Source organism: Cupressus sempervirens, chromosome 3, assembly GCF_028749045.1.
Source record: "Cupressus sempervirens isolate cs-2001-9-10 chromosome 3, ASM2874904v1, whole genome shotgun sequence".
Lineage (NCBI taxonomy): Eukaryota > Viridiplantae > Streptophyta > Pinopsida > Cupressales > Cupressaceae > Cupressus > Cupressus sempervirens.
The window spans coordinates 28315750-28340584 of NC_143120.1; the positions used below are offsets into that span (position 1 = coordinate 28315750).

Below are 24835 nucleotides of genomic sequence, written 5' to 3' on the forward strand. Positions count from 1 at the left end.
AAGCATCATATAATAGAAATTGTTTACCAAAGATTGTTGTATATTCCTTGAATCATAAAATTACAAGACTTATTTAGTTTATAGAAAAGGGGACATTACATTACATTAATCACATTACTGCCCCTCCCTTAATGGCTATTTTACTACCCTAATAGGAGACAAACAATCAAGTCTTTTTGGCATGAATGCATCGAAGGTTGACTCCTCTAAGTGATCTACTACATGAGCCTATAGTCGAGACCATAGATGGACTATTGGCAAAAACTGGCCGAGGTTTTTGGCTTGGTGAGTTTTTATGAATTTTACTAGCGCAACTAGCAGAATTTTTGTCAAGTACTTGTTGAGTTTTTTGGTTAAAAACTCAGTCATAGTTTGATAAGACCGATTAAAGGCAAAAAACGGCCCAAATAAGTTTGATTTATCATTTTTTCACTCGTGTTTTGCTGAGAGGAAAAAGTCTTCCAAACACTTGCAAACTGATTTCAATCGATTTGAAGCGGACTTGGGGCAGGTTTAAAGCACATTTGCAGCGGTTTGGAGCGGAGTTTTTGAAGAGGATGACATTAAATATTTGAAGGAGCAGGCTATGTAGGAGGGGGCGGATTTGGTTTCACACTAGATGACATTGAGTTGAATGAGTAGTCAATGCTAGCGCCTGGAGAAGCTAGAGACAAAGCTATATCTAGGATTGAGGGCAAGTCACAAACTGAGTAAGACATACAGAGCAAGAAGGCAATCGTGGCTAGTGTAGACTTATAAGATTAGACCCTCTAATTCTACCTCTCAGTTTTTTTTAGAGCTGAGAAGAGGAAGATGTAATTGGAATGATGTATTTATGTTTATTTTTACATAAATTATTTACTATTTTGCTTCCAGCCATGAGTCTTCCTCAGGAGAATGCGATTTTGTACCCACTTTGTGTTTAAATATATCTAGACTAAGCTTGTCTGTTTTGTGTTCTCGTTTTTTGACTCATTGGATGTATCTTCTCATTGAATTTTGCAAAAAAAAAAGCATTTCTAATTAAATTTAAGCAATTTTTTAAGTTGCTGAGTTTATGCTCAAAACTGGCCGAGTTTTCCCCAAATTTATTTTTCAGACCTTGGTGAGTTTTTGACTTTGGTGAGCTTTCCAACTATGGTCGAGACTATCCTTAGTGTGTTTAAATATATCTAGACTAAGCTTGTTTTTTTTGTGTTCTCGTTTTTTGACTCATTGGATGTATCTTCTCATTGAATTTTGCAAAAAAAAAAATGTATTTCTAATTAAATTTAAGCAATTTTTTAAGTTGCTGAGTTTTTGCTCAAAACTGGCTGAGTTTTCCCTGAATTTATTTTTCAGACCTTGGCGAGTTTTTGACTTTGGTGAGCTTTCCAACTATGGTCGAGACTATCCTTGGTTGCACTTCTCATCAGAACACCCCATTTTACAAAACCTTTGGATATGATCAAGCTTCTCACAATTGTGACAAGTCATAGTCTTCTTACCACCCTCATCATATGTGTAGTGTCCTTTTTGCTAAGTGGACTCACCTTTACATTTATCCATGGCAATAAACTCCTATTTTGCACCAACCATGTGAAGGGCACATGAATATACTGAGAGGGGGGGTGAATCAGTATGTTAACAAATTTGTCAATTTAAACTTAAATCCAAACAATTAATTTCAAATGCTGAAATGAACAAATATGCACATGAACACAATAACACAGGTTTTACGTGGAAACCCAATGCGGGAGAAGACAACGACAAATAAATGTTTTTATAAAAACTTGTTCTTTTGCAAATTAATTTGTAGGCTCCAATCTACTAAAGGCTACGACCTCTATGTTTATGAGCACCAACTCATTAGAAGCCCGGACTCCCACACTTTGTAGGCTTCGACCTATTGTAAGCACCAACTCCCACTGCTGTCTTCGTGAGCACCAACCCACTACAAACTCTTTTCCACCTTGACAATGTTGCTTGCTCAACTGATGGACAATCAAATCTTTATTTCAAGTCTTCACATCCTTTCCATAATTTGCATATGTTTCTTCTATATCTGCATATACATCTCATAAATATACCTTTTATATCTGTCCCCAATCTGCATGATATTATACTTCTTTTTATCTCATCTATCCAACATATATCATATACCAGATTTAAATCTGAATATATATATTTCTTTATTTTCACTTTTCTTTCTTATTTTTCTTACATCTGCTCACTTTCTCACTTCTTTCTTCTGCTTATTTACATCTGACTTCTCATCTCTCACCTATATTTATCAGCTCTTTATTCGCTCTCCATATTCATTTTTTTCTAAAAATAAATTACTCTTATTTATATCTTGTCCTTTATAAGATATGACTTTTCAAATTAAAGAATCATGCCCCTTTAAAATTATACTCTCTTAATGATATTGGCACCTCTTTATTTTAATAATTTTTCTCCAACATAATTGCAGCTTTGATAATGATCTTTTAATGACTTTAATCTTTTCAATAGTATGTTAAAACATCTTCTTCCTTCCTCTATGCACATCTTCACTATCGGGCAAATCCTTTGCAAATTCTGATGGATCCTTTTTAATGAAGATATTATGTGAAATGAAATCTTCTCAACGTGGAATCCTCCCTCTAAATTCCCAACGCGTATATGCACAAAACAGTATCAATTTCCAAATTAATTGTTTGACACTTGACAGGTTCTGTATTTATCAAAACCTGTTTATTTTTTGACCAGGCTCCATTTAATCCATCGATGCATCATACAAGTTGTTCCTTCCGGTCATCTCATTTTTCATACAGATCACAGCCTCTCTAAAACATTCTTATTTTACGTTTATAAATTTATTGCTCCAAGGACTAGCTTCAGCAGCTTAAGTGTCTATACACGTTGGACCTTGGAAATGAATCACCGCTCTTTACACTTCCCATCACTGTTTGTACATTCGTGTTAATCTGATATATGTCAATAACTCCAATGATATAACTTAGATGATCCGCGATGCCATTTCTGGTCGCCAATCTGTACAAAAATATTTTATCAGGCCTACCTGTATGATTTGTTAGTCAATAATAATGACAATAATGATCTAATCTATATGCCTAATACTCAATTCGCATCCTTCCATAGTGGCTGCTATAGAATCTATTATCCCTGCTGCAAATGTCTTCAACACGCCTTGCAATTTAAATACTCAATGCTTCCTTAAATATGCCAATATACGCTGCTTTGGAAATAATCATCGCTGACGACTCTATATATTTTCCCATTCACATTGCTTCATCTTGATAAATTTCCTTTATTACTCCCGATGTTGTTTTCTCTGCCAGCATTGAATGCTCCATTGTTTATATGGAGGCTTGTATCTTCTTCAATGATTTTGTTCGATAACCAACATTTCTGCTCTCTATCGTGTATACTCGCCAATGATTGCCTTTCATACGAAATCCATACCTTAGCAATCAATAGCTATGCTTAGACTAATATATGCATTGACTTCATTCCATGAACACACTCATCACTACCATCATTAAGTTGCATATATTGCTGCTCACATTTGTAATAACCCCAATAGGTTATAACTTCTTCAAACACCAAAAATCTTTATATTTCAGTTGTTTGACATTCCGTCAAACACTTTGCAAGCAAGCTCTGATATCACTGTAATGACCCTGCTCAAATCCGACCTTAAAATGTTGATTTAAGGCTCGAAGAATTTTGTCAAACACTTTGCATAGAAGGGGTCATATGACTAATATAACTTTTCAGATTGCTGCAATAACTCTTGTTTCGATTTGCATCAAAGAGAATGCTTACAAAAGACTCCAGATTATCTAAACAATGACCTAACATGAATGTGCAACTAAATTTTGGCAATATTCAATACAAATATGTGACTTAAACTACTTGCAATATACAGCTACAGCAATTAGTAACTATGACAAACACTTTGGATGCAACCTAGGATGGCATTAATGCACTTACAACCAAGTGGCATTAATATAAACACTTAGTATGCAAAATTATAACATTATTTATGCCAAAAAGAGAACTTACAGCCAATTGACATTTTGTCAAACAATTGGCATGCAAACTAATAAGCTGATCATCAAACTCTAGGTTTGCAATATAGATAGTCTAAAAATTACAATGCTCTTTCAATTGCAAAATCCTAGCGTTCCTTTGATACCAATAATGCCAAATGGCAAACAAAGACATGTACAATATGAAAATAGTGAAGTGCTGAAGCTATATTTTGTACTCAACTGAAAACCTACTTTTCTCAGAAAATATGCCAAATGAGAAGTGAAGAACCTGATTGTAGATGGTTGTAATAATTTTCTTCAATGCTGCCCCTTCTACTTTGCTTTTTTCCGATCTGCTTTTTCCACTTGCTTTTTCCGGATTTGCTTTTTTCGTTTTGCTTTTTCGAACTGCTTTTTCGAATTTTTTTTTTCGGATTGTTTTTTTCGGCCTGCTTTTTTTCGGTCCTGCTTTTTCGACCTGCTTTAAAATGTTTCGGACCTGCTAGAAATGACCTCCAATAATTTCGGCCCTACTAAAAATTGCCTCCTGAAATGCCGAAATGCTGAAAATGGTCTTAGGCCCAATGATGCCCTAGCTGAAGTGACTGAAGTATCACCTCCAAATGTGCAACCCTTCAGAAGATATTTCACTTCCTCAGTTATGCAAATCCAAGGGAGTTTTCATTCCCAAAGATCAACTGACTATCTGAAACCACTTGGCTCCACAATAGACTATGTGACTGAATCACAATTTGATGTCAAGAGAGAAATAAACAACTGGATGATCAGAATGAAGCCCGAGATGCCTATTTATTCTTTTTTTCCACTTTCTCCAGAAACTTCTAGAACATTATTTTATTTTATTTATTAAGTGACTTTACAAAATATTTTATAATTCAAGTCATCTTATTAAATTAATTAAATATAAAGTTACCTTTTTAATATCTATTTATTTGATAACTTTATAAATAATTAACTTAATACCACTTATTTATTTAATTAAAATAATTAATTAGTCATCCTCATAAAATATTCATTATTTTGGACAACCTAATTAATTAAATTAATTAAATCAAATTGCCTCCAAAATGGGAACATGACAGTCCGCCCTTCCTGAAATTGCTTGTCCCCAAGCAATAGCTGAAAAATAAACCAATCAATCTGCCTGGATCCCAAATGTAGTCATGAACTATACTGCTATCAATCAACACAGGCTCCTGCAATATCCTCTGTAATATAACCAAGAGAAATCCATAATCAAACTCACAATTACAGCTCAACCAAACTCCAAAATCACAACTGCCACAGTCAAAAACCCACGAGACACAAACTCTTAGAACATCAAATCCCAAGTAAAGTGGACAACTCAAACTACCAACACAGTAAATACCATCAACACATCCCACTGGCCTATATGGAATGTACAATCCAACTTTGCAACAATGGTGACCACTCCCACATGAAACTGCACCAAATACAAAGAATCCACACACTGTACATCTAATGCAGTTAACACAACTCTACAGATTACCGGCCACTGTCTCATAATCATAACTCTCATGCACCGCTGATGGCGAAAAGACATCACAAGATAAACAGCAGGAAATGGAACCCAAACCAAATCTGCCTGCCATCAACTCCTCAACACAAGGATCAAATGCTAACTAATGTACATACCCTGCAGTATAATGTTGATAAAAAGAACCAACCTCAGTCAACAGCTCACCATGAACAAGTGATACAACCCACTGTGACTGATCACCAGCTAAGTCAGGAGATGTCATAGCCAAAAGAGTAGAATCAATAACAACAACCGCTGAAGCATCACTCCCAAACTCCTGCTCTAAGTCATATATTATCAAGCTATCAACCACAGAACCTATCGCCATGTCATGCCCATCACAACTCTCATCCCGTGGCGTCAAACCGTCCCATAACTGATGACAAGCACTAGGAACCAAATTACATCTCTGTATCATCATCTCATCGACATGGTCACCAAAGGTAAATTGATGAGCATACTTCACAGTGTAATGCCGATAGAATGTGCCAATCTCAATCAATGGCTCAGACTGCAATCCAAATGAAACTAACTGCAATCGATCATTAACCATGTTGGAACTGACTACTACCTCCGAAGATATCACCAAGGGAGTAGTATTACTAGCAGGAACCATGCCAACTGCCGGCTCACCAACATCACACATGATCTTTGATACAACATCTCTAGTCTCCGTGCCATCAGTACTAGAGGCCACCACCATGTCAGGCATATCACAACAATCATGCTGCAGCACGCAACTCAATTGAACATGTCTCTAGTGGGAACGACCAATAATGCCAAATGGCAAACAAAGACAAGTACAATATGAAAATAGTGAAGTGCTGAAGCTATATTTTGTATTCAGCTGAAAACCTACTTTTCTCAGAAAATATGCCAAACAAGAAGTGAAGAACCTGATTGTAGATGGCTGTAATAATTTTCTTCAATGCTGCCCCTTCTGCTTTGCTTTTTTCTGATCTGCTTTTTCCGGATTTGCTTTTTTCGTTTTGCTTTTTCGAACTGCTTTTTCGGATTGTTTTTTCAGAGCTACTTTTTTCGGACTGCTTTTTTCGGCCTTTTTTTTTTTGGTTCTACTTTTTCGGCTTGCTTTTTTTGGACTGCTTTAAAATGTTTCGGACCTGCTAGAAATGACCTCCAATAATTTCGGCCCTGCTAAAAATTGCCTCCTGAAATGCCGAAATGCTGAAAATGGCCTTAGGCCCAATGATGCCCTAGCTAAAGTGACTGAAGTATCACCTCCAAATGTGCAACCCTTCAGAAGATATTTCACTTCCTCAGTTATGCAAATCCAAGAGAGTTTTTGTTCCCAAAGATCAACTGACTATCTGAAACCACTTGGCTCCACAATAGACACTGTGACTGAATCACAATTTGATGTCAAGAGAGAAATAAACAACTGGATGATCAGAATGAAGCCCGGGATGCCTATTTATTCTTTTTTTTCTACTTTCTCCAGAAACTTCTAAAACATTATTTTATTTAATCTATTAAGTGACTTTATAAAATATTTTATAATTCAAGTCACTTTTTTAAATTAATTAAATATAAAGTTACCTTTTTAATATCTATTTATTTGATAACTTTATAAATAATTAACTTAATACCACTTATTTATTTAATTAAAATAATTAATTAGTCATCCTCATAAAATATTCATTATTTTGGACAACCTAATTAATTAAATTAATTAAATCAAATTGCCTCCAAAATGGGGACATGACAACATTAATGATAAATCAATCCCTTAGTAGTTTATTTCCGGTTTTATTTATCATCTCCAAGTTTCCTCTTTTGTGCCCCATTAAACATTCAATTATATTTATTTGGATGCAAATGGATAACAATTTGAAGTATGCTCCTTGTCTATTCATGATAATCAGAACCAGTCTATGTGAAAGCTCTTACTTGTAACCTTGATATTTATCGCTCTATCTCTGGGTTTGTATCCTTTGAATGAGAAACGAATATAAATCCACTATTTATCACTCTCGTATATTTCCATGTATTTGCCGCACAATCTCAGACGTATAGCCACTGAGGTTTATGTATTTCATCAAGCTTTTATTCTCTTGTAATAGTTGATGAATATAAAGCTAATTTTCTAATTAAAATATCATCTTTCTATGGATCTGTGTATTCAAATTTCTTGCCATCAATTGTATTGCTGCATATGCAAATGTTACCGTTTCTTTCTTCCTCCATCATATCCTCTGTTGCCTTTCATATTCAGTGTTGTGAAAATATTACTTCATGATATGCTGACAGGGATAATGGTCTTATGTACGTTATATCCTTCAATCTTGTATTTTCGATTTAATACAACAGATAAATAAATCTGTACATATAAATGTGTATATCTGTAGCTTTAAAAAACTCCACTTACATACATATTCTTTAGTAATCACTGTGTTAAAATAAACAGGGAAATCTGTAATAAGGTAAACAGATTATCATTATTTCCTTATGTTTCACTATCTGAATCTCATCTTGTTACTCATTGAGCCTTGCATACTTCACAAAATTCTTTGTAGATATATACTATGTTTGTGTGCATATATTCTAATCATAACTCCTATAATATGGTCTTTGATAACTTCTTGTATAATCAGTCTAGTCTCCTTCGACATTGTTGATGCATGTTTTATGACCCACCAAACAGTAGAATAGAATACTGAAATATCTTATCCTCTCTTGAATAAAGTCTCGTATATGCTAAGATTGCTAGAAGATCATACGATGACTTCAAGGTTCCTTTAATGCCAGGTCTTGACTATGGATAAGCTCGGTGGTTGATGTGATTTGTTGATGATCAAAAAAGGGTCTTACGTGTTTACTCATATTCATTTCAAGCCATACTTGATGTGGGAGCTATCTTAATTTTTTGCAATGAAGTACTTTTTTGGGTTTTCACAAAATATGCAAAAATGAAATAGGATAGGGTTCAAGAATTCTATTATAATCCTATGGGTAGTGATGACAATAAATGGTACTCTGGTGGACAAATTCCTCAATTTATCGAGCTTTGTTTTGCCAAGTTATACTAAAACTATGTGTAAACTGGTGCAATCTTCAAGGGTTATACAAAAGATTTTCATACCACTACATACACCATCATAAAGAACAATGCATATGAAAGATAGAAGTGAAATATATGCATGAAAAGGGTTCAGGCTAACTTTGCACAATGATTTAGAATCACTAAAGCATCAAAAGTATGAACCAAAGGAATTGATCAAACACCACTGCAATCACAACACTTTAAATCTAAATGAGGGAATTTAAGAGAACAACTCACAACACTTTAACTACGCTTAACTTAATCTAAATGAGGGAATTTAAGAGAACAAGCAAGCGCCAAGACACATCAAGTATTCACCAAGCTTCATTAAAAACTCTATTATCTCAATAGCTCATAGCAACAGTCTCAGAAAATCTTCCCATTACAAATCAGAAGTGAGGCCTTTATATAGGTTGTCGATTACAATGGATGGCCTGGATGATCACAATAACCAATGGCCCAAATCATGCCACATCGTCTCTGATTAGGGTTACGGCAAATAAAAGGAATCTACATTAATCCAATAAGTAATCCACTACCATAGTAGGTAATAAATTCTCACTATGCATGCTTGCACAAAAAGAGAGTGGCGTGCAATAAATATCCACTATGCATGCCCATTCCTTGACAAATGCTCAGTCTTCCTTGAATAGATTATTTTTTATTCCATTCCCTGAATGTATAGAAGTTGGACTTGGAGACCTCAACTCGTTAGTAAAGATAACTAGGTGCCACAAAATTGTGATGGAGGCCACGTAAGCTTGATTCCTTTCCAACTATGTGATAAGATCCAACCTTGACTGACTTTTCTGAAAATCTCTCCTCGAACATCCCATCTTTCATGTACCTACTCAAAAAAATTTCCCTGTAATGGAATGGAATCTGTTGTTGATGATTTTGTCACTTTAGAATTTCCTCATATTGAACTTCCTTCGCCATGTTCTTGGATTGTTGGATTTAAACTTTGATCTTTGAACCTTGAATGTCTAGGACCAAATCACTTAGTACTTTGATGTCTTTGATGTTGGTACTAGAATTTTGGATTTGAGCATCTTTCTTGAATTTAAAGAACTAGAGCTTTCTCCTCTTTTCTCTTCAAATTCTTTAAATTCATTGTTACGCCTTTTCTTATGTTTTTGATGAATTCCCCCTTTTTGTTTATCATCATCAAACATTTTTCTAGTCATGGCTACACACCTGGAGAGGGTGAACTTTGAGACCTAGAGAAGAAATTTTCCAACACTTAATCCTTTTTCATTTTTCCATGAAGGAGAAATTTCAAACACTTAGCCATTTTTCTTCCATACAAGAGTTATTTTTCTCTTCCATGGAGGAGAAATTTTCCAACACCCATTTTTTCTTTCATGAAGGAGAAATTTTCCAACAAGATCATTTTTTCTTCCATGAAGGAAAAAATTTCCTACACTTGGTCATTGTTTTTACCATTCAGGAGAAAATTTCCAACACTGGGTCATTCTTTCTTCCATGAAGGACAAATTTCCAGCACTTAGCCAATTTTTTCCCATGAAGGAGAAATTTCCAACACTTAGCCATGTTTTCCAAGATTTTCAATTTTCTTGGAGGAAATTTTGAGTGGTCATGGATTTTGTCCGTGATGGAAGAATTTTGCAACAAACATTTTTCTCCAAGGCAGGATTTATTGAGTGGTCGTGGATTTTGTCCATGATAGAAGAATTCCGCAACAACCATTTTTCTCCAAGGAAGGATTTTTTGAGTGGTCATGGATTTTGTCCATGATGGAAGAATTCTGCAACAACCATTTTTCTCCAAGGTAGGATTCTTTAAGTGGTCATGGATTTTGTCCATGATGGAAGAATTACGAAACAACCATTTTTCTCAAAGGAAGGAGTTTTTCCACGAGAACCATTTTTCCAAGGTAGGCTTTTTTGAGTGGTCAAGGATTTTGTCCATGATGGAAGAATTCTGCAATAAACATTTTTCTCCAAGGTAGGATTTTTTAGTGGTCATGGCTTTTGTCCATGATGGAAGAATTCCGCAACAACCATTTTTCCCCAAGGCAGGATTTTTTAAGTGGTCATGGATATTGTCCATGATAGAAGAATTTCATAACAAACATTTTTCTCCAAGGTAGGGTTTTTTGAGTGGTCATGGAATTTGTCCATGATGGAAGAATTCCGCAACAACCATTTTTCTCAATGTTTTCATGCATTTTCACTTTTGGATATTTCAAGGGTGATTCCAGATTTAACCATTTTTTGATTGACTGTCTTCCTTGCTCATTGTTTTGGATATAGAAACAGACACCCTTTTGGCTCTTTATCAACTGGAGAGCTCATTTGTTGCCAAAACAGATGTCATGTCCCCTTTTTAGCTCCTTCTAGTAGTGACATGTGAGTTAGCCTATCAAGGAGTCTCGTAGGCTGGCAAGAGTGTTTAGAGGCTCAATCAGGGTTACAGTGTTTGGATTTGAAGTTTCTCATAGTGAAGGCACGATTCAGAGAAGTTCCTTAATTATAGGAGGAGACCCCTACTTTTTAGAAGGTGGAGGTATCATCAAGCATTGAGGTTATAGTAGACCGTCCCCTGGTTTCAATTTCGGGAGATTTGGAAGTCTTCCTACTTTTTAGGGTTATCCCTAGATTTGAGGGATGAGACTGTCGATTATTTCTTGATATCCGGCATCAGTCACAAGTGGTGGCAAGTTCAGTTTCACCTTTGGATGGTGATCTGGCTATTAGTTGGCTCTTGGGGAAATATTTAAATATATTTAAATATTTCCCTAAGTAATTAAATATTTAAATAAGGCTAATTTATTAGCCACTAGGTTGAAATAAGGAGATTTTTGGCTCCAGTTGGTTAGTTGTGTTGGGGTGTGATAGTCTGTTGGAATGGAAAGTGCCAGACCTCTACTATTTGATTTTCAACTACAAGAGCTTCAATGACACTTGATACTTTTACCATGATTGAAATAATGTTTTTTCCTCTATGTTGGACGCCAATAATGAAAATAAACATTATAACCCAAAGTTTCCACTTAAGTCATATTAGGCCATTTTTAGGGTTCGAATGCCTAGTAGGGAGTTATAAGGAGAAGCAAAGAAAGGAAAGATTATCTTTTACATTATTCATCCATCATTTTGGGCGCTTGGCTCTGGTAGAGCATTCCTCCAACTAGGACGCCAACCCTAGGTTGAGAGAGTAAACTGTTTGGGACGTAACCCTCAAGCAACTGTAATTCTACAAGTCTTCAGTACTATTTTCAAGTAGAAAGCAAGCAGTTTCAGCAAAGGCAACCCTTCTTATCTGATCTTCAGCATTGGGCCGCCTTTTCTGCACGCCTGGGCGTTGGAATAAGAACAGATCTGCTGCAAACCTGTAGCTGGCCGCCTATCCATATCTGGCGTTGACTGTAGCTAAGGTACTGGGTTGCTTTTATTTTTGTAACAGTTATTATTGGGTTCGTTTGGGTATTCCCAGCTTTCAAGTGTTGTGGTATTGGATCATTACTATGCTATTTAAATATTGCTATTACTAGTAGATATTGTAACACATCTATTTTGAAGAGAAAATATCAAAAATCAAACACCAAACTTCTGCACTTCTGTCTAGTCTGTAAGAACACTTAAAAATTGCAGGAGAATTCTATTTATTTAAATAAAATTACAGCAGATCAGTGAATCCGTCTGCTAGGGATATTTAAGTGGTATCAGAGCCTGATCTTGCCAGCCTGTGAGTTGATTGCAATCTAGGATTGAAACACTATGGCCGATGAACAGAGAAATGCCAGGCAGAACCAAGTAGAAGAACAGGAAAGAGCAATGATGCAAACACTCATCACAACACAGCCCTTGATAGTCCAAGCCCATGAGAGATTACAAGATAACTTGGAAAGAATAGAGTTGGATAGGCACAGGGGTAGACAGGGACGCAGTAGATCTGTGTCAGTAGCAGGGAGTCAGCACAGCCACAAATCTCATGCTTTTGTAAGGAGCTCCCTTCATTCCCATAGGCGTGAACGCCCCCATACACCTACTGGAGACAGACCCTTGCTTCCACAACTCTTACCAGGAGAGCGTAGAGCACAGGCAGATCCGTCGGAGGTGGAATTTCAAGAATCTGTTATGGAAGCTACAGCTGAATGGAGGGCCTTACCTCCTGAGTTCTGTGATGTTTTTCCTCTTCCCTAGTACTGTTCTCAACGTAGGGATACTACTAGGTTCAAAGGTGATAGGGGTTTTAGACCACAACAAAATAATAATCTCAACAGAGCTATTGGGAAAGTCTCACTGGTCACTTATGATGGTACATGTAGTACTAGTGCATGAGCTTGGGTGCACAAATTGGATATTTACTTATCTTTACGTCCCATGCCAGAGAGGGAGGCTATACAGTTCGTTGTATTACACTTGAATGGGATTGCATATGACTAGTGGCATCATGGGTTGATCACCCAGGATCATGGATTGATTCACTCTTATACAGATTTTACTGAGTGGCTTATTACTCGGTTTGACTGAAAAGACACAGAGCTCTACTACAGAGAATTGGCTCATCTTACACAGATAGGACAGGCTGAAACTTACATTAATGAATTCCAGCGTATTGTTGTGATGGTACCTAATATGCCCCAGAACCGGAGTGTGATGTTATTCATTGAGGGGTTGCAGGACAGACTTAAGGGATTGGTCTGAGCGTTCCAGCCAACCACCCTTAAGGACGTCATTGATGTAACACTAAGACTGGACGTTATTCCTACTTATCAGTCTGATAAGAGACCATTTAGGGACGCAAGACCTCCACAAAAGGCCAACACCTCACAGAATAGGGATGGACACTCAGCTAGACCCCCTAGGATGGACCCAAAGACACGGAATGATTTGAGGAGGAAAAAACTTTGCTTTTCATGCAAAGAATCTTGGGAGCCCAGGCACTGTTGTATGGGTAAGGGCAAGGTTCATTTGATTGAGGTGACATCTGAGTTTGGTGATGAGGAGATACCTGACACTGACACTGAGGACAGTCTCGAGGAGACTCATCAGGAGCAATCTCAGTTGGAATTGGACATGCCAGAGTCATTGGCGGCAGCCAAAGTGACTATGGCTACCTTATCTGGTTATCCCAGATTCCATGCCTTTCGGCTGAAAGGCACATTACAAGGCCAGAGAATCATGACCTTGGTCGATACAGGAGCTACACATAACTTTATTGATCAGAAATTGGTTGAGAAACGTGGGTTACAATCTGAGATATTTGAGGGTTTTGGAGTAAAGGTTGCAAATGGTGCAATTTTGGGCTGCACTAGGAAGATCTCACAGCTTAGTATTCAAATGGGGGATTTCACTTTGACAGATGACTTCTATATTCTACCCTTGGAAGATTATGATGTCATTTTGGGTATGCAGTGGCTACAAGGAATCGAAAGGTATATTATTGATCACCACCGCATGCAGTTAGAGTTTTTGTCTAAGGGGAAGAAGGTGATCCTAAGAGCAGCTTCAGACGGTGGACCTAAGGAGGTGACGTCTCGTAGGATGGAGTCTATTATTAGACATGATGATATGATTTGGGCTACACGTTGTTTTGTTAAGTCCAAAATACCTACTCCTCAAGATGGCAGAATATTTCATGTTGATATTTAGTCAGTAATGGACTGACATGGGAGAGTTTTTGGTGATATACCTCCTGGTGTACCTCCAGATAGAGGGTTTGAGCATAGGATAGAAATGGAGGATGGAACTAAACCAGTGATCACCACTCCATATCGTCACCCTAGGGCATACAAGGATGAGATTGAGAAGACCATTCATGAGTTGTTGGACATGGGCTTCATACGCCCCAGCTCTAGCCCCCTTTGCTTCTTCTGTGGTACTTGTCAAGAAGAAGGATAGGACCTTGCGGATGTGTATAGATTACAGGGCACTGAACAAAAAGACAATCAAAAACAGATACCCTATTCCACGCATTGATGAGTTGCTAGATGAGCTTCATGGAGCTATCTACTTCTCTAAGATTGATCTTTGTTCAGGTTAACATCAGATCCATGTACGATCAGAGGATGTACACAAGACGGCTTTCCACTGCCATTATGGACATTATGAGTTCTTGGTGATGCCTTTTGGCCTTACCAATGCACCGGCTACTTTCCAGTCATGCATGAACCACATCTTCAACAAGCAATTGAGGAAATCAGTTCTAGTGTTCTTTGACGATATCTTGATCTACAACCAGACTTGGAATGACCACATCAGGCATGTTGAGGAGGTACTTAGCATCATGGAGAACCAGTTTCTATTTGCTAAGTTGTCCAAATGTGAATTTGGACTTAGAGAGGTTTTGTACTTGGGCCATGTGATCAGTGCTGACGGAGTTAAAGTACATGAGGAAAAGATTCAGGCTATTCGTGATTGGCCCTACCACCAGAGCATTTCTGAGTTACGTGGGTTTCTTGGTCTATGTGCTTATTACAGGCAGTTTGTGAGGGGTTTTTCTCAGTTAGCAGCACCATTGACTGATCTCATAAAGAAAGGAGCTTTCAGATGGATAGAGCAGGCACAGGGAGTTTTTGATAGACTCAAGGAGGTTATGAGTACCTGTCCAGTATTAGCACTTCCTGATTTCTCACAACGTTTTGTGCTGGAATGTGATGCCTCAGGTGTGGGCATAGGAGCAGTATTGATGCAGAATAAACATCTCATTGCCTATGAGAGTAGGAAACTGAGGGATAATGAGAGACTATACTCTACATATGACAAGGAAATGTTGGCTATTAGTCAAATTCAGGCAATACATTGTTGGCAACAAATTTGTGGCGAGGACGGACCACAACAGTCTGAAATACTTCCTTGATCAAACAGAACTCAATGATAGACAGCAGAAATGGGTAAGCAAAGTCCAAGCTTATGACTTTGACATAGAGTTCATTAAGGGGAAGAATAATGCGGTTGCTGATGCACTTTCTAGAAAACCATCTAATGCTGCCATATGTTCATTGAGCAAGATTTCAGCAGATTGGAAGGCTCAACTTTTACTTGAGTACTCCAAAGATCAGCAGGCTTGTGAAATCATGGATAGGCTGATTTCAGATGATAGGTATAGTGTAGTAGATGAGATCATCTATTACAGGGGCAGAGTGTTCCTTATTCCGAGTTCTCAATTGAAGGAGCGAATTTTGCAGGCTTACCATGACACCCCTATAGCAGGGCATCCAGGGTACAATAAGACTTACAGGGCATTACGAGAGAGATTCTCTTGGAAAGGACTCAAGGATGATGTTTTACGTCATGTTCGAAAATGTTTGACATGTTAGCAGAATAAGTCCGAACATACCTTCCCTACTGGATTATTGCAGCCATTACCCATACCGAAACAGAAGTGGATAGGGATCTCCATGGACTTCATTACAGGTCTTCCTCAAGTACAGGGGAAAGATTGTATATATGTGGTAGTTGACAGATTGACCAAATACGCCCATTTCTTTCCTATCACAGTTGACTTCACCGAATCTCAAATAGCAGAGTTGTTCTTCAAAGAGGTGTTTAGACTCCATGGCATTCCCAAGACCATAGTGAACAATAGAGACAGTAGGTTCATGAGTTCATTTTGGCAAGAAATTTTCAAGCTCACTAGTATAGAGTTGACACCTAGTACCAGCTACCATCCACAAACAGACGAACAGACTAAGATTGTAAACAAATGGGTGGAGGGATATTTACGCAACTGTCTCAGGACAGCAAAGAGCACGGTTGCGTTGGTTACACCTGGGCAAGTATTGTTACAATACTACCCATCATATGTCTATTTCTATGACACCATTCAGAGCCCTTTATGGTTATGATGCCTTATCATTCGTAGACTTGGCCATTGAGGATAGTAGAGTTCCTCTACCACAGGACTGGGTTCAAGAGAACCAAAAGATTATGGAATCCCTCAGGGAGAACTTGCAACAGTCACAAAATCAGTAGAAGATCTACGCTGATCGGCACCGAGCGGAGAGGGTGTTCGAAGTGGATGATTTGGTCTTTCTATGATTGCAGCCCTACCGACAGAGCACCCTTAAAAGGGGTGGAGTTAAAAAGCTCAAGCGACGTTTCTATGGACCCTACAGGATCCTCAAGCGTGTTGGGGAGGTTGCATATGAGCTTGAATTACCTTCAGATAGCAGAGTTCATAATGTATTCCATGTATCTCGCTTGAAAAAGGCACTAGGGCAGTAGGTTGTAGCATCCCTTGATCTACCCCCGTTGGATGAGGAAGGAAAACTGATTCTAATTCCTAAGCAAATCTTGCAGGAAAGGGAACGCCAACTAAAGAGAAGGGTGATCCGGGAGTACTTGATCCGTTGGAAAGGCCTTCCTATTGAGGATGCCCCATGGGAAAGTGAGTCCGTTTTACAGCATCCAGGTTTGCAGTTGCTTGTGGGCAAGCATCTCCGAGAGGGGAGGACTGTTATGTCCCCTCTTTAGCTCCTTCTGGCAGTGATATGTGAGTTAGCCTATCAAGGAGTCTCGTAGGCTGGCAAGAGTGTTTAGAGGCTCAATCAGGGTTATAGTGTTTGAATTTGAAGTTTCTGACAGTGAGGGCACGATTCAGAGGAGTTCCTTAATTATAGGAGGAGAACCCTACTTTCTAGGAGGTGGAGGTATCATCCAGCATTGAGGTTATAGGAGACCATCCCCTAGTTTCAATTTCGGAAGATTCAAAGGTCTTCCTAATTTTTAGGGTTATCCCTAGATTCGAGGGATGAGAGTGTCGATTATTTCTTGATATCCAGCATCAGTCACAGGTGGTGGCAAGTTCAGTTTCACCTTCTGATGGTGATCTGGCTATTAGTTGGCTCTTGGAAAATATTTAAATATATTTAAATATTTCCCTAAGTTAGTAATTAAATATTTAAATAAGGCTAATTTATTAGCCACTAGGTTGAAATAAGGAGATTTTTGGCTCCAGTTGGTCAGTTGTGTTGGGGTGTGATAGTCCATTGGAAAGTGCCAGACCTCTACTATTTGATTTTCAGCTACAAGAGCTTCGGTGATGCTTGATACTATTACCATGATTGAAATAATGTTTTTTCCTCTACGTTGGATGCCAATAATGAAAATAAACATTATAACCCAAAGTTTCCACTCAAGTCATATTAGGTCATTTTTAGGGTTCGAATGCCTAGTAGGGAGTTATAAGGAGAAGCAAAGGAAGGAAAGATTATCTTTTACATTATTCATCCATCATTTTGGGCGCTTGGCTCTGGTAGAGCATTCCTCCAACTAGGACGCCAACCCTAGGTTGAGAGAGTAAATTGTTTGGGACGTAACCCTTAAGTAGCTGTGATTCGGCAAGTCTTCAGTACTATTTTCAGGCAGAAAGCAAGCAGTTTCAGCAATGGCAACCCTTCTTATCTGATTTTCAGCAGCAACCGCCATCGCAGATCTGATCTTCAGCATTGGGCCGCCTTTTCTGCACACCTGGGCATTGGAATAGGAACAGATCTGCTGCAGACCTGTAGCTAGCTGCCTATCCATATCTGGCGTTGACTGTAGCTAAGGTACTGGGTTGCTTTTATTTTTGTAACAGTTATTATTGGGTTCATTTGGGTATTCCCAGCTTTCAAGTGCTGTGGTTTTGGATCATTACTGTGCTGTTTAAATATTGCTGTTACTAGTAGATATTGTAACACATCTATTTTGAAGAGAAAATATCAAAAATCAAACACCAAACTTCTCCACTTCTATCTACTCTGTAAGAACACTTAAAAATTGCAGGAGAATTCTATTTATTTAAATAAAATTACAGCAGATCAGTGAATCGGTCTACTAGGGATATTTCAATAGACCTGCCAAAAAAAGACTTTCTAAAAATAGTCAGTTGTCCCAAAGTCAAAATTTAGGTCAATCCGAGAGAGTGAAATTTACTAAAAATAGACTTACTGAAAATAAACTTTCTAAAAATAGTAAGTTCTTCCAAAGTCAAAATAAGGTGAATGTAGGAGGCAATAAAATTTTCTATAAATAGAATTACTAAAAATAGACAAGCTAAAAATAGTATGTAAAGACGTTCAATTCTCAAATAAACAAACAATTTCCATTCTAGGAGCCACATGGACAACACTTTCTAGACTTGGCCAATTTTACCAATTCTCATTTGAAAGAGGGGACCTTAGAAGATCAAGCCCAAGACTACCAAGAACTAAAGCCAAAAGGACAAGACCAACAGACAAAAATGGGGTTTGCAATGGGGCGATGGTGTAAAAACCCCACAGAAGACATTGATGACTAACTTGTTTTCTCCTTTGACATCAATGACAATATTTCCATCACCATGTCATTGTGGCTACCAAATTGATAGTCTCTACCTAGCTTGTTGCACAACTCATCAAAGTCCAAGTCAACATTACTAGAGGTAATGTTGAGCATCTCAATAAAGTGTTTGTACGAGCATAGTAAACTCTTCACCATTACCACCACCATATCCTCCTCTTCCATTGTGCAACCAATGGCCTCCAATTGCTCATGTAATCCTTGATCTTCACAAGATGCTTCTACAAAGACATCTTCTCATCCATCATTATGGAAAACAGCATGCTATTTAGAAAGAATGCTCAGCTCATGTCTAATGCCTCATGAGATCTTTCAAATGCGCCCATATCTCCACAGTTATCTTATCTGATTACACTTTCGGAAGCAATTTGTCAGTGACTAATAACTTTAGCAACACATCCACTTCATGATTACGTTCCTCAAAGTTGTGCTAGTCTTTGTCTGCCACAATGGTACAAGTATATGCACCCAAAACAAGCTGATCTAGGCGTCGGTACTTAAACAGAAAAGCATCCTCAAAACTTTGTTTCTAAGGAAAAATGGTATACTACCCTTGTTCCAATGAACAAATCCCAACCAGCCATATAGAACAAGAAGACCTTTATTTTTATACAACAAATCAGTCAAAAATAAAAACTCACAATTCTGTCAAAATTTTGAAAAAAAATCTGCACAAAATCCCATGTCTGAAATCCTGGGTGATTTAGATTGCAAGAAACTAATAAATTTTCTCAAAAATCTGCAATAAAAACGTTTGTGGGAAGGCTCACAAACCCTAGCCAAAGGTAAAAGCATACCCAGATCAAGAAAATTGTCATGTGCAGCAGAGAATATCACCACAAAAAAACAGCACAATTTATCCAAAAACAGGGACACAGATGTCAAAAACAACCGTATGCAGCAAAAAAAAAAGTCATGCGTCACACAGACCAGGGAGGATCAAAAAATATCACTCTGTCATTCAAAAAAAATAATGATTTATACAAAACCTTTAACACATGGAAGCAAGCCACAATCACGATCTTGTTCAGGTAAAAACCCATAATTTCTAAAATAATCTTGCCACAATTTTCTTCTGTAAACAATTGTAATTTACAAGTTAAAAAACCAATATTGAAAACAACACAATCTATTAAATCCATGAAGCACTATATCTTGGTGAAAACCAGGCATAACTTGAATGCTTGTTTTCATTTTTACAAAGGATGGGAGGAAATTGGAAGATCCCACTAAATAAGGGCAGTTAAGTATTAAATATATATATATATATATAGAGAGAGAGAGAGAGAGAGAATTGTTTTGTATGGATGGACACTAGTGATTATTGAGGGAACTTGGCTGCAACTTCTCCCACCCCACCCCAACACACACACACACACATACATACATACATACATACATATATATATATATATATATATATATATATATATATATATATATATATATATGTGTGTGTGTGTGTATAGAAAGAGGGAGAGAGAGAGAGAGAGAGAACATTGTTTAGGATGGATGGACACTAGTGATTATTGAGGGCACTTCGCTGTAACTTCTCGCACCCCACCCCAATATACACACACATACATATATATAGATATACATATACATAATGATAATTTATGTAGATATACACACATACATGTGTGTGTGTGTGTGTCATATATAAATATCTCTATGTGTGTGTATATAGTTTTGTATGGGTAGACCCAACCCTTGAGACTTTTTTTTAAAAACAGTAACCACAAATCAAACCGCCAAAGCACGACAAGGACTAGTTACATATCCTTGAACCAATGTTTCTTAGAAGCTAGAATATTTTCAAGGCACTCTTCCTTTCTATGAAACTTTCATTTTTTCTTTCCCAACTTCAACGCCTACAAAATATTAGCTTCAAGGCCCTATCTCAAACCCAAGGGATCTATAGATATCATAATCTAGGGCAACTTGCAACAAAAATTAAAACTTAGGCTAGGCATTTTTTTTATGAATTTGATTTAAGAAACAATAAGAAAAATTTAAACTGATCATTTTTTATGATGTGCTTTTGGATTGATAAATGCAAGTTTGGCATTTCCAGATCAGACAATTATCTCAGAAGCATGCCATATGAAACATATTTTGTTTTCTTAAAACCTATACAGCAAGGGTCCATAAGAAACATATTTTGTTTTCTTAAAACCTATGCAGCAAGGGTATTAGGTGTATTCGTATCATGTGTTATTGGAATTGCTGCATACAAGTTTAGATTGCCAATTCACACACAACAATCTCAAAACACCATAAAAGAAGCTTTATTTGTAATTCAAATCCATTGTTCTTGGGTTTTATATGTTGCGTAAATTCCAATTTCACAACAAGCTGGGGTGGGAAGGAACAAAAGAAGTTCCAATGGGGAGGAATGGAAAAGTGGACCATGGTAAATTAATTTGAATATCTCAAGGAAGTTATGAGACCTAAAAAAAATTGCAGCTTGATTTCAGTAGCACACTTGCTCTCAAATTACTGCAACTGGAAGTTGGAAGGATAAAAACCTAAGTTAAGGATGAACTTGACAAAAGTAATACCCTCTTTGTGATTGAGAGTGACAGACAATTTGGGCCGTGAATTCAGTACTGCACTTGCTTTCAAATCCGTTGTTTTCTTCAAATCCCTTAATGTTTATTTCAAATCCGTTGTTCTTGGGTTTAATATGTCGCATAAATTTCAATTTCACAATAAGCTAGGGTGGGAACTAACAGAATAAGCTCCAACGGGAAGGAATGAAAAAAGTGGACCGTGGTAAACTGTGTTGAATACCTCAAAGAAGTTATGGTTGAGACCCACAGAAAAATTGGAACTTGAATTCAGTAGCACGCTTGCTTTCAAATTACTGCAAATGGAAATTGAAATGAAAAACCTAACTTTTGGTTGAACTTGACAAAAGTGATGTCCCCTTTGAGATTGAGAGTGACAGAAAAATTGGGCTATGGATTCACTACTGCGCTTGCTTTGAAATTACGGCAAGTGGATTTTGAAAGCAATGATTTAAGTCGGGTAAAATGGATGAAAGTAATAATCTCCCCGACGAGGCGTTTAAAGCAGGGTTGTCCTACAAAGGGGAATTCATAAATCAAAAAAAAAAATTAAAAAACCTGGCATAATTGAGGAAATTTCTGCTTTCTTAGAAACCCTGATTTTAGATCTGAATTGTTTAACTGTTTCTAAATTCGAATCTTTCATACAAGTTGACGGGGTAAAATAGCCCCAAAAAAGTAAAACTTGAATATGGTATACAATACTTTGGTGGCATAAAATTTGCCCAAAATTAAACATTTCAAACCCATAAAGCCAAAATTAAACCATACTGAAAGAAAGTCTCATGGAACGACCAGCAAAGCCATGTAATTCCTCAAACCGCAGGGTCAATAAAATTCAAATTAGGGCAATTAGCCTGCCAGGTTAAAGCTTTGAAGCTAAATCGAAGTTCCAATTTTAATCAGCCACCAACTATGTCACACGGTTCGTCAATTTCATAGCAAGAAGAAATAATCTTCCCGATTCTTATAAATCAGAAATGTATGCAACTTTTCACAGAAATTTATACATACCATTGATAATTGATCCATGGCAAGGTATTCGTAAGAGATTTTGTGAAGTTCAAAGGAGACTGGAAATGGGCCAAAAAAAAAAAATTAGTAATTTGTTGGCTTTCTCCTTTTAAAGATGAGATTCCGCCTGAATGTTCCAAGGGATAATCCCCATGTGATAGACGACGCAAAATTCTCGAGCCGGAGTTCATGTGACGGTAACCGTATGGCCGCTAACTAGAATGTAATTTGAAGTCTAACCTGCACTCTTGTATACCATAGAATATTTTTCGGGGTTATGTTTCTAAAACCTTTTGATATTGAAAGCAGCGACGTGGTGTTTCTTAATTCAACGGTAAAAGAACAATATTAAGCACAATTCTAAGCACTTTAATAGTTTAAGGGAAAAAAAAAAATAGTAATTTTAATCGTCCAATTTTGATATAGTAAAGGATAAGTCTCATTTTTTTATAGTTTTAATTTATATGTTAGACTACATTATGGGCTTAACCAATTTTGCATAATGTATCGATCATCTATCATTGATCAAATCATCACATAATCATTTATTTGATTATATTCTATAATTTAAGCACATTATTCTAAATTTATCCTCCTGAGTGCACATGTAAAGACATTTATCCTAGAAAACTCATTTATCCTAAGTGCGCACGTAAGACATTTTCTAATTTACCTAGTAAAAAAAAAAAATCTAATTTAAAAAGAAAAAGAACTTATTTACAATTTGAAAGTGCAATTTCCAAGGTGAGGAGAATCTTGACTTTTCAAAAAAAGTAAAAACTGCCTCTTAATCTTTGCCACTCACTATTTTACCTCTTAATCTCATCTACTATTTTTTTTGCTTCTTAGGAGACTTGAGCTCATAGATCAACTAAAAAATAAATCTCCACCATTATTTTTTGCTTCTTAATCTTGATTGTTCAAATCTTTTTAAAAGGATGCTCTCTCGTCACTCTTCATATCCATCTTGTTTGATTTATTGTTATGTTGTCATTTCTATTCTTGATTTCTTGAGCATTTTGCATACTTGCATTCTGGCTTAGGATTTCCTTTTATTTGTGACTAGTTTAGTTCATTCAGCTTAATTAGGAGGAAGTTTACATCTTGTTAGTTTAGTTCACTTTCTCATACTTGCATATCATAGTAGCTTAATCTTGCATTTTATTTAGTTTACTTTGCATTGCATATCATCATAGAGATCATGGATACTGGCACTCTTCTTGCATATTATCTTTGAACCTCTCGTTTTGTGGTGCACCTTGTAAGGATCTTCAATCCTAGGTTCACTTGAGAGCTACTACCATATCATTTGGATTCTCACATGTCATAGATAGGGCATTAGTTGCCTTCCAAGCCTCTTAATCAATGGGATCTCTTGGGAATAATAATGAATATAAGTGTACCTTAATTTTGGTATACATTTTTGGAGCCTACTGTAGGGTTGGAGCCAAGTTCCTAGCTTCATTTCTTATATTTTTTGATTTTAGTATCATAGGTGTATTATTTTCATGCTTTTGTACAGAATATCGTAAGATAGAGTGCAATAAAATTTTGTTCTACATGTGACACTTATTGTATAGTGTTATGTCACCATGTTGCTTTCTAGAATATCATTTGGCTTTCATAGTTCTATCGTTTTGGTTAAGGATTTTTGTTACCTGTGCAGGTTTTATCATCTGGCTTATGGAACTTTATCGTATGATATTTTGGTGAAGCTTATTTCATCATACAAATCTGTTACTTTGTATTTTTTGAGTTTATTAGCTTAGTTTTCTTGCATTTTAGATTTCTAGTCTATCACAATAACTAATCAACTGGTTTTGTAATTTTCTCGAGCTTTTATTTTGATATTATATGCACCCTAACTTGTAATTTCACTTGTCAAAGTTACATTACTAGATTACTTATGTGTGGTTTAGTAGGTTGCCTTGGAGATTCAACAAAACATTGTGCTTTTTGATAAGTAGGAGATAATTTCCACAGCAAGTCAAATTGTGATATTGCTATTAGGATTTAACTATGTGATTTTGAGTCAAACTCATTAACCTATTTTTCATGAGTAGTGATTCAACATGAATCCATCTCTCATGAGAATAAATGGAACACATAGCACTCATTGGATCTAGGTGATGCTCATAAGGGTGAAGCACAAGGACTTCCTAGGAGGTCACCCATCCCAGTACTACTCTAGCCTGAGCGCACTTAACTATGAAGTCTCCTCCATGGTTAAACTCAAAGCTTGCAACCCCATTTGTAAAACCTTCACCAAGTGTTGTACCTTATGAACCATTCATTAGAAAGCCCCTTAAGCTCAT

The 24835-nt window shown here is 36.9% G+C and overlaps 1 protein-coding gene across 2 annotated transcripts in view; it reads right to left on the bottom strand.

The window, feature by feature from the left end:
• The window catches only part of LOC149564602 (uncharacterized), a 77433-nt gene extending 54570 nt beyond the window's left edge, over nt 1-22863 (bottom strand). Inside the window, exon 1 of one of the 2 annotated variants that reach the window (XM_089818151.1) lies at nt 22521-22863. In XM_089818151.1, the coding sequence (XP_089674277.1) occupies nt 22521-22538 (18 nt within the window). In that variant the 5' untranslated portion in view covers nt 22539-22863. The remainder of the gene's footprint in view (nt 1-22520) is intronic. The other variant, XM_089818150.1, reaches the window with a different exon arrangement.
• Nucleotides 22864-24835: the final 1972 nt, after the last annotated feature.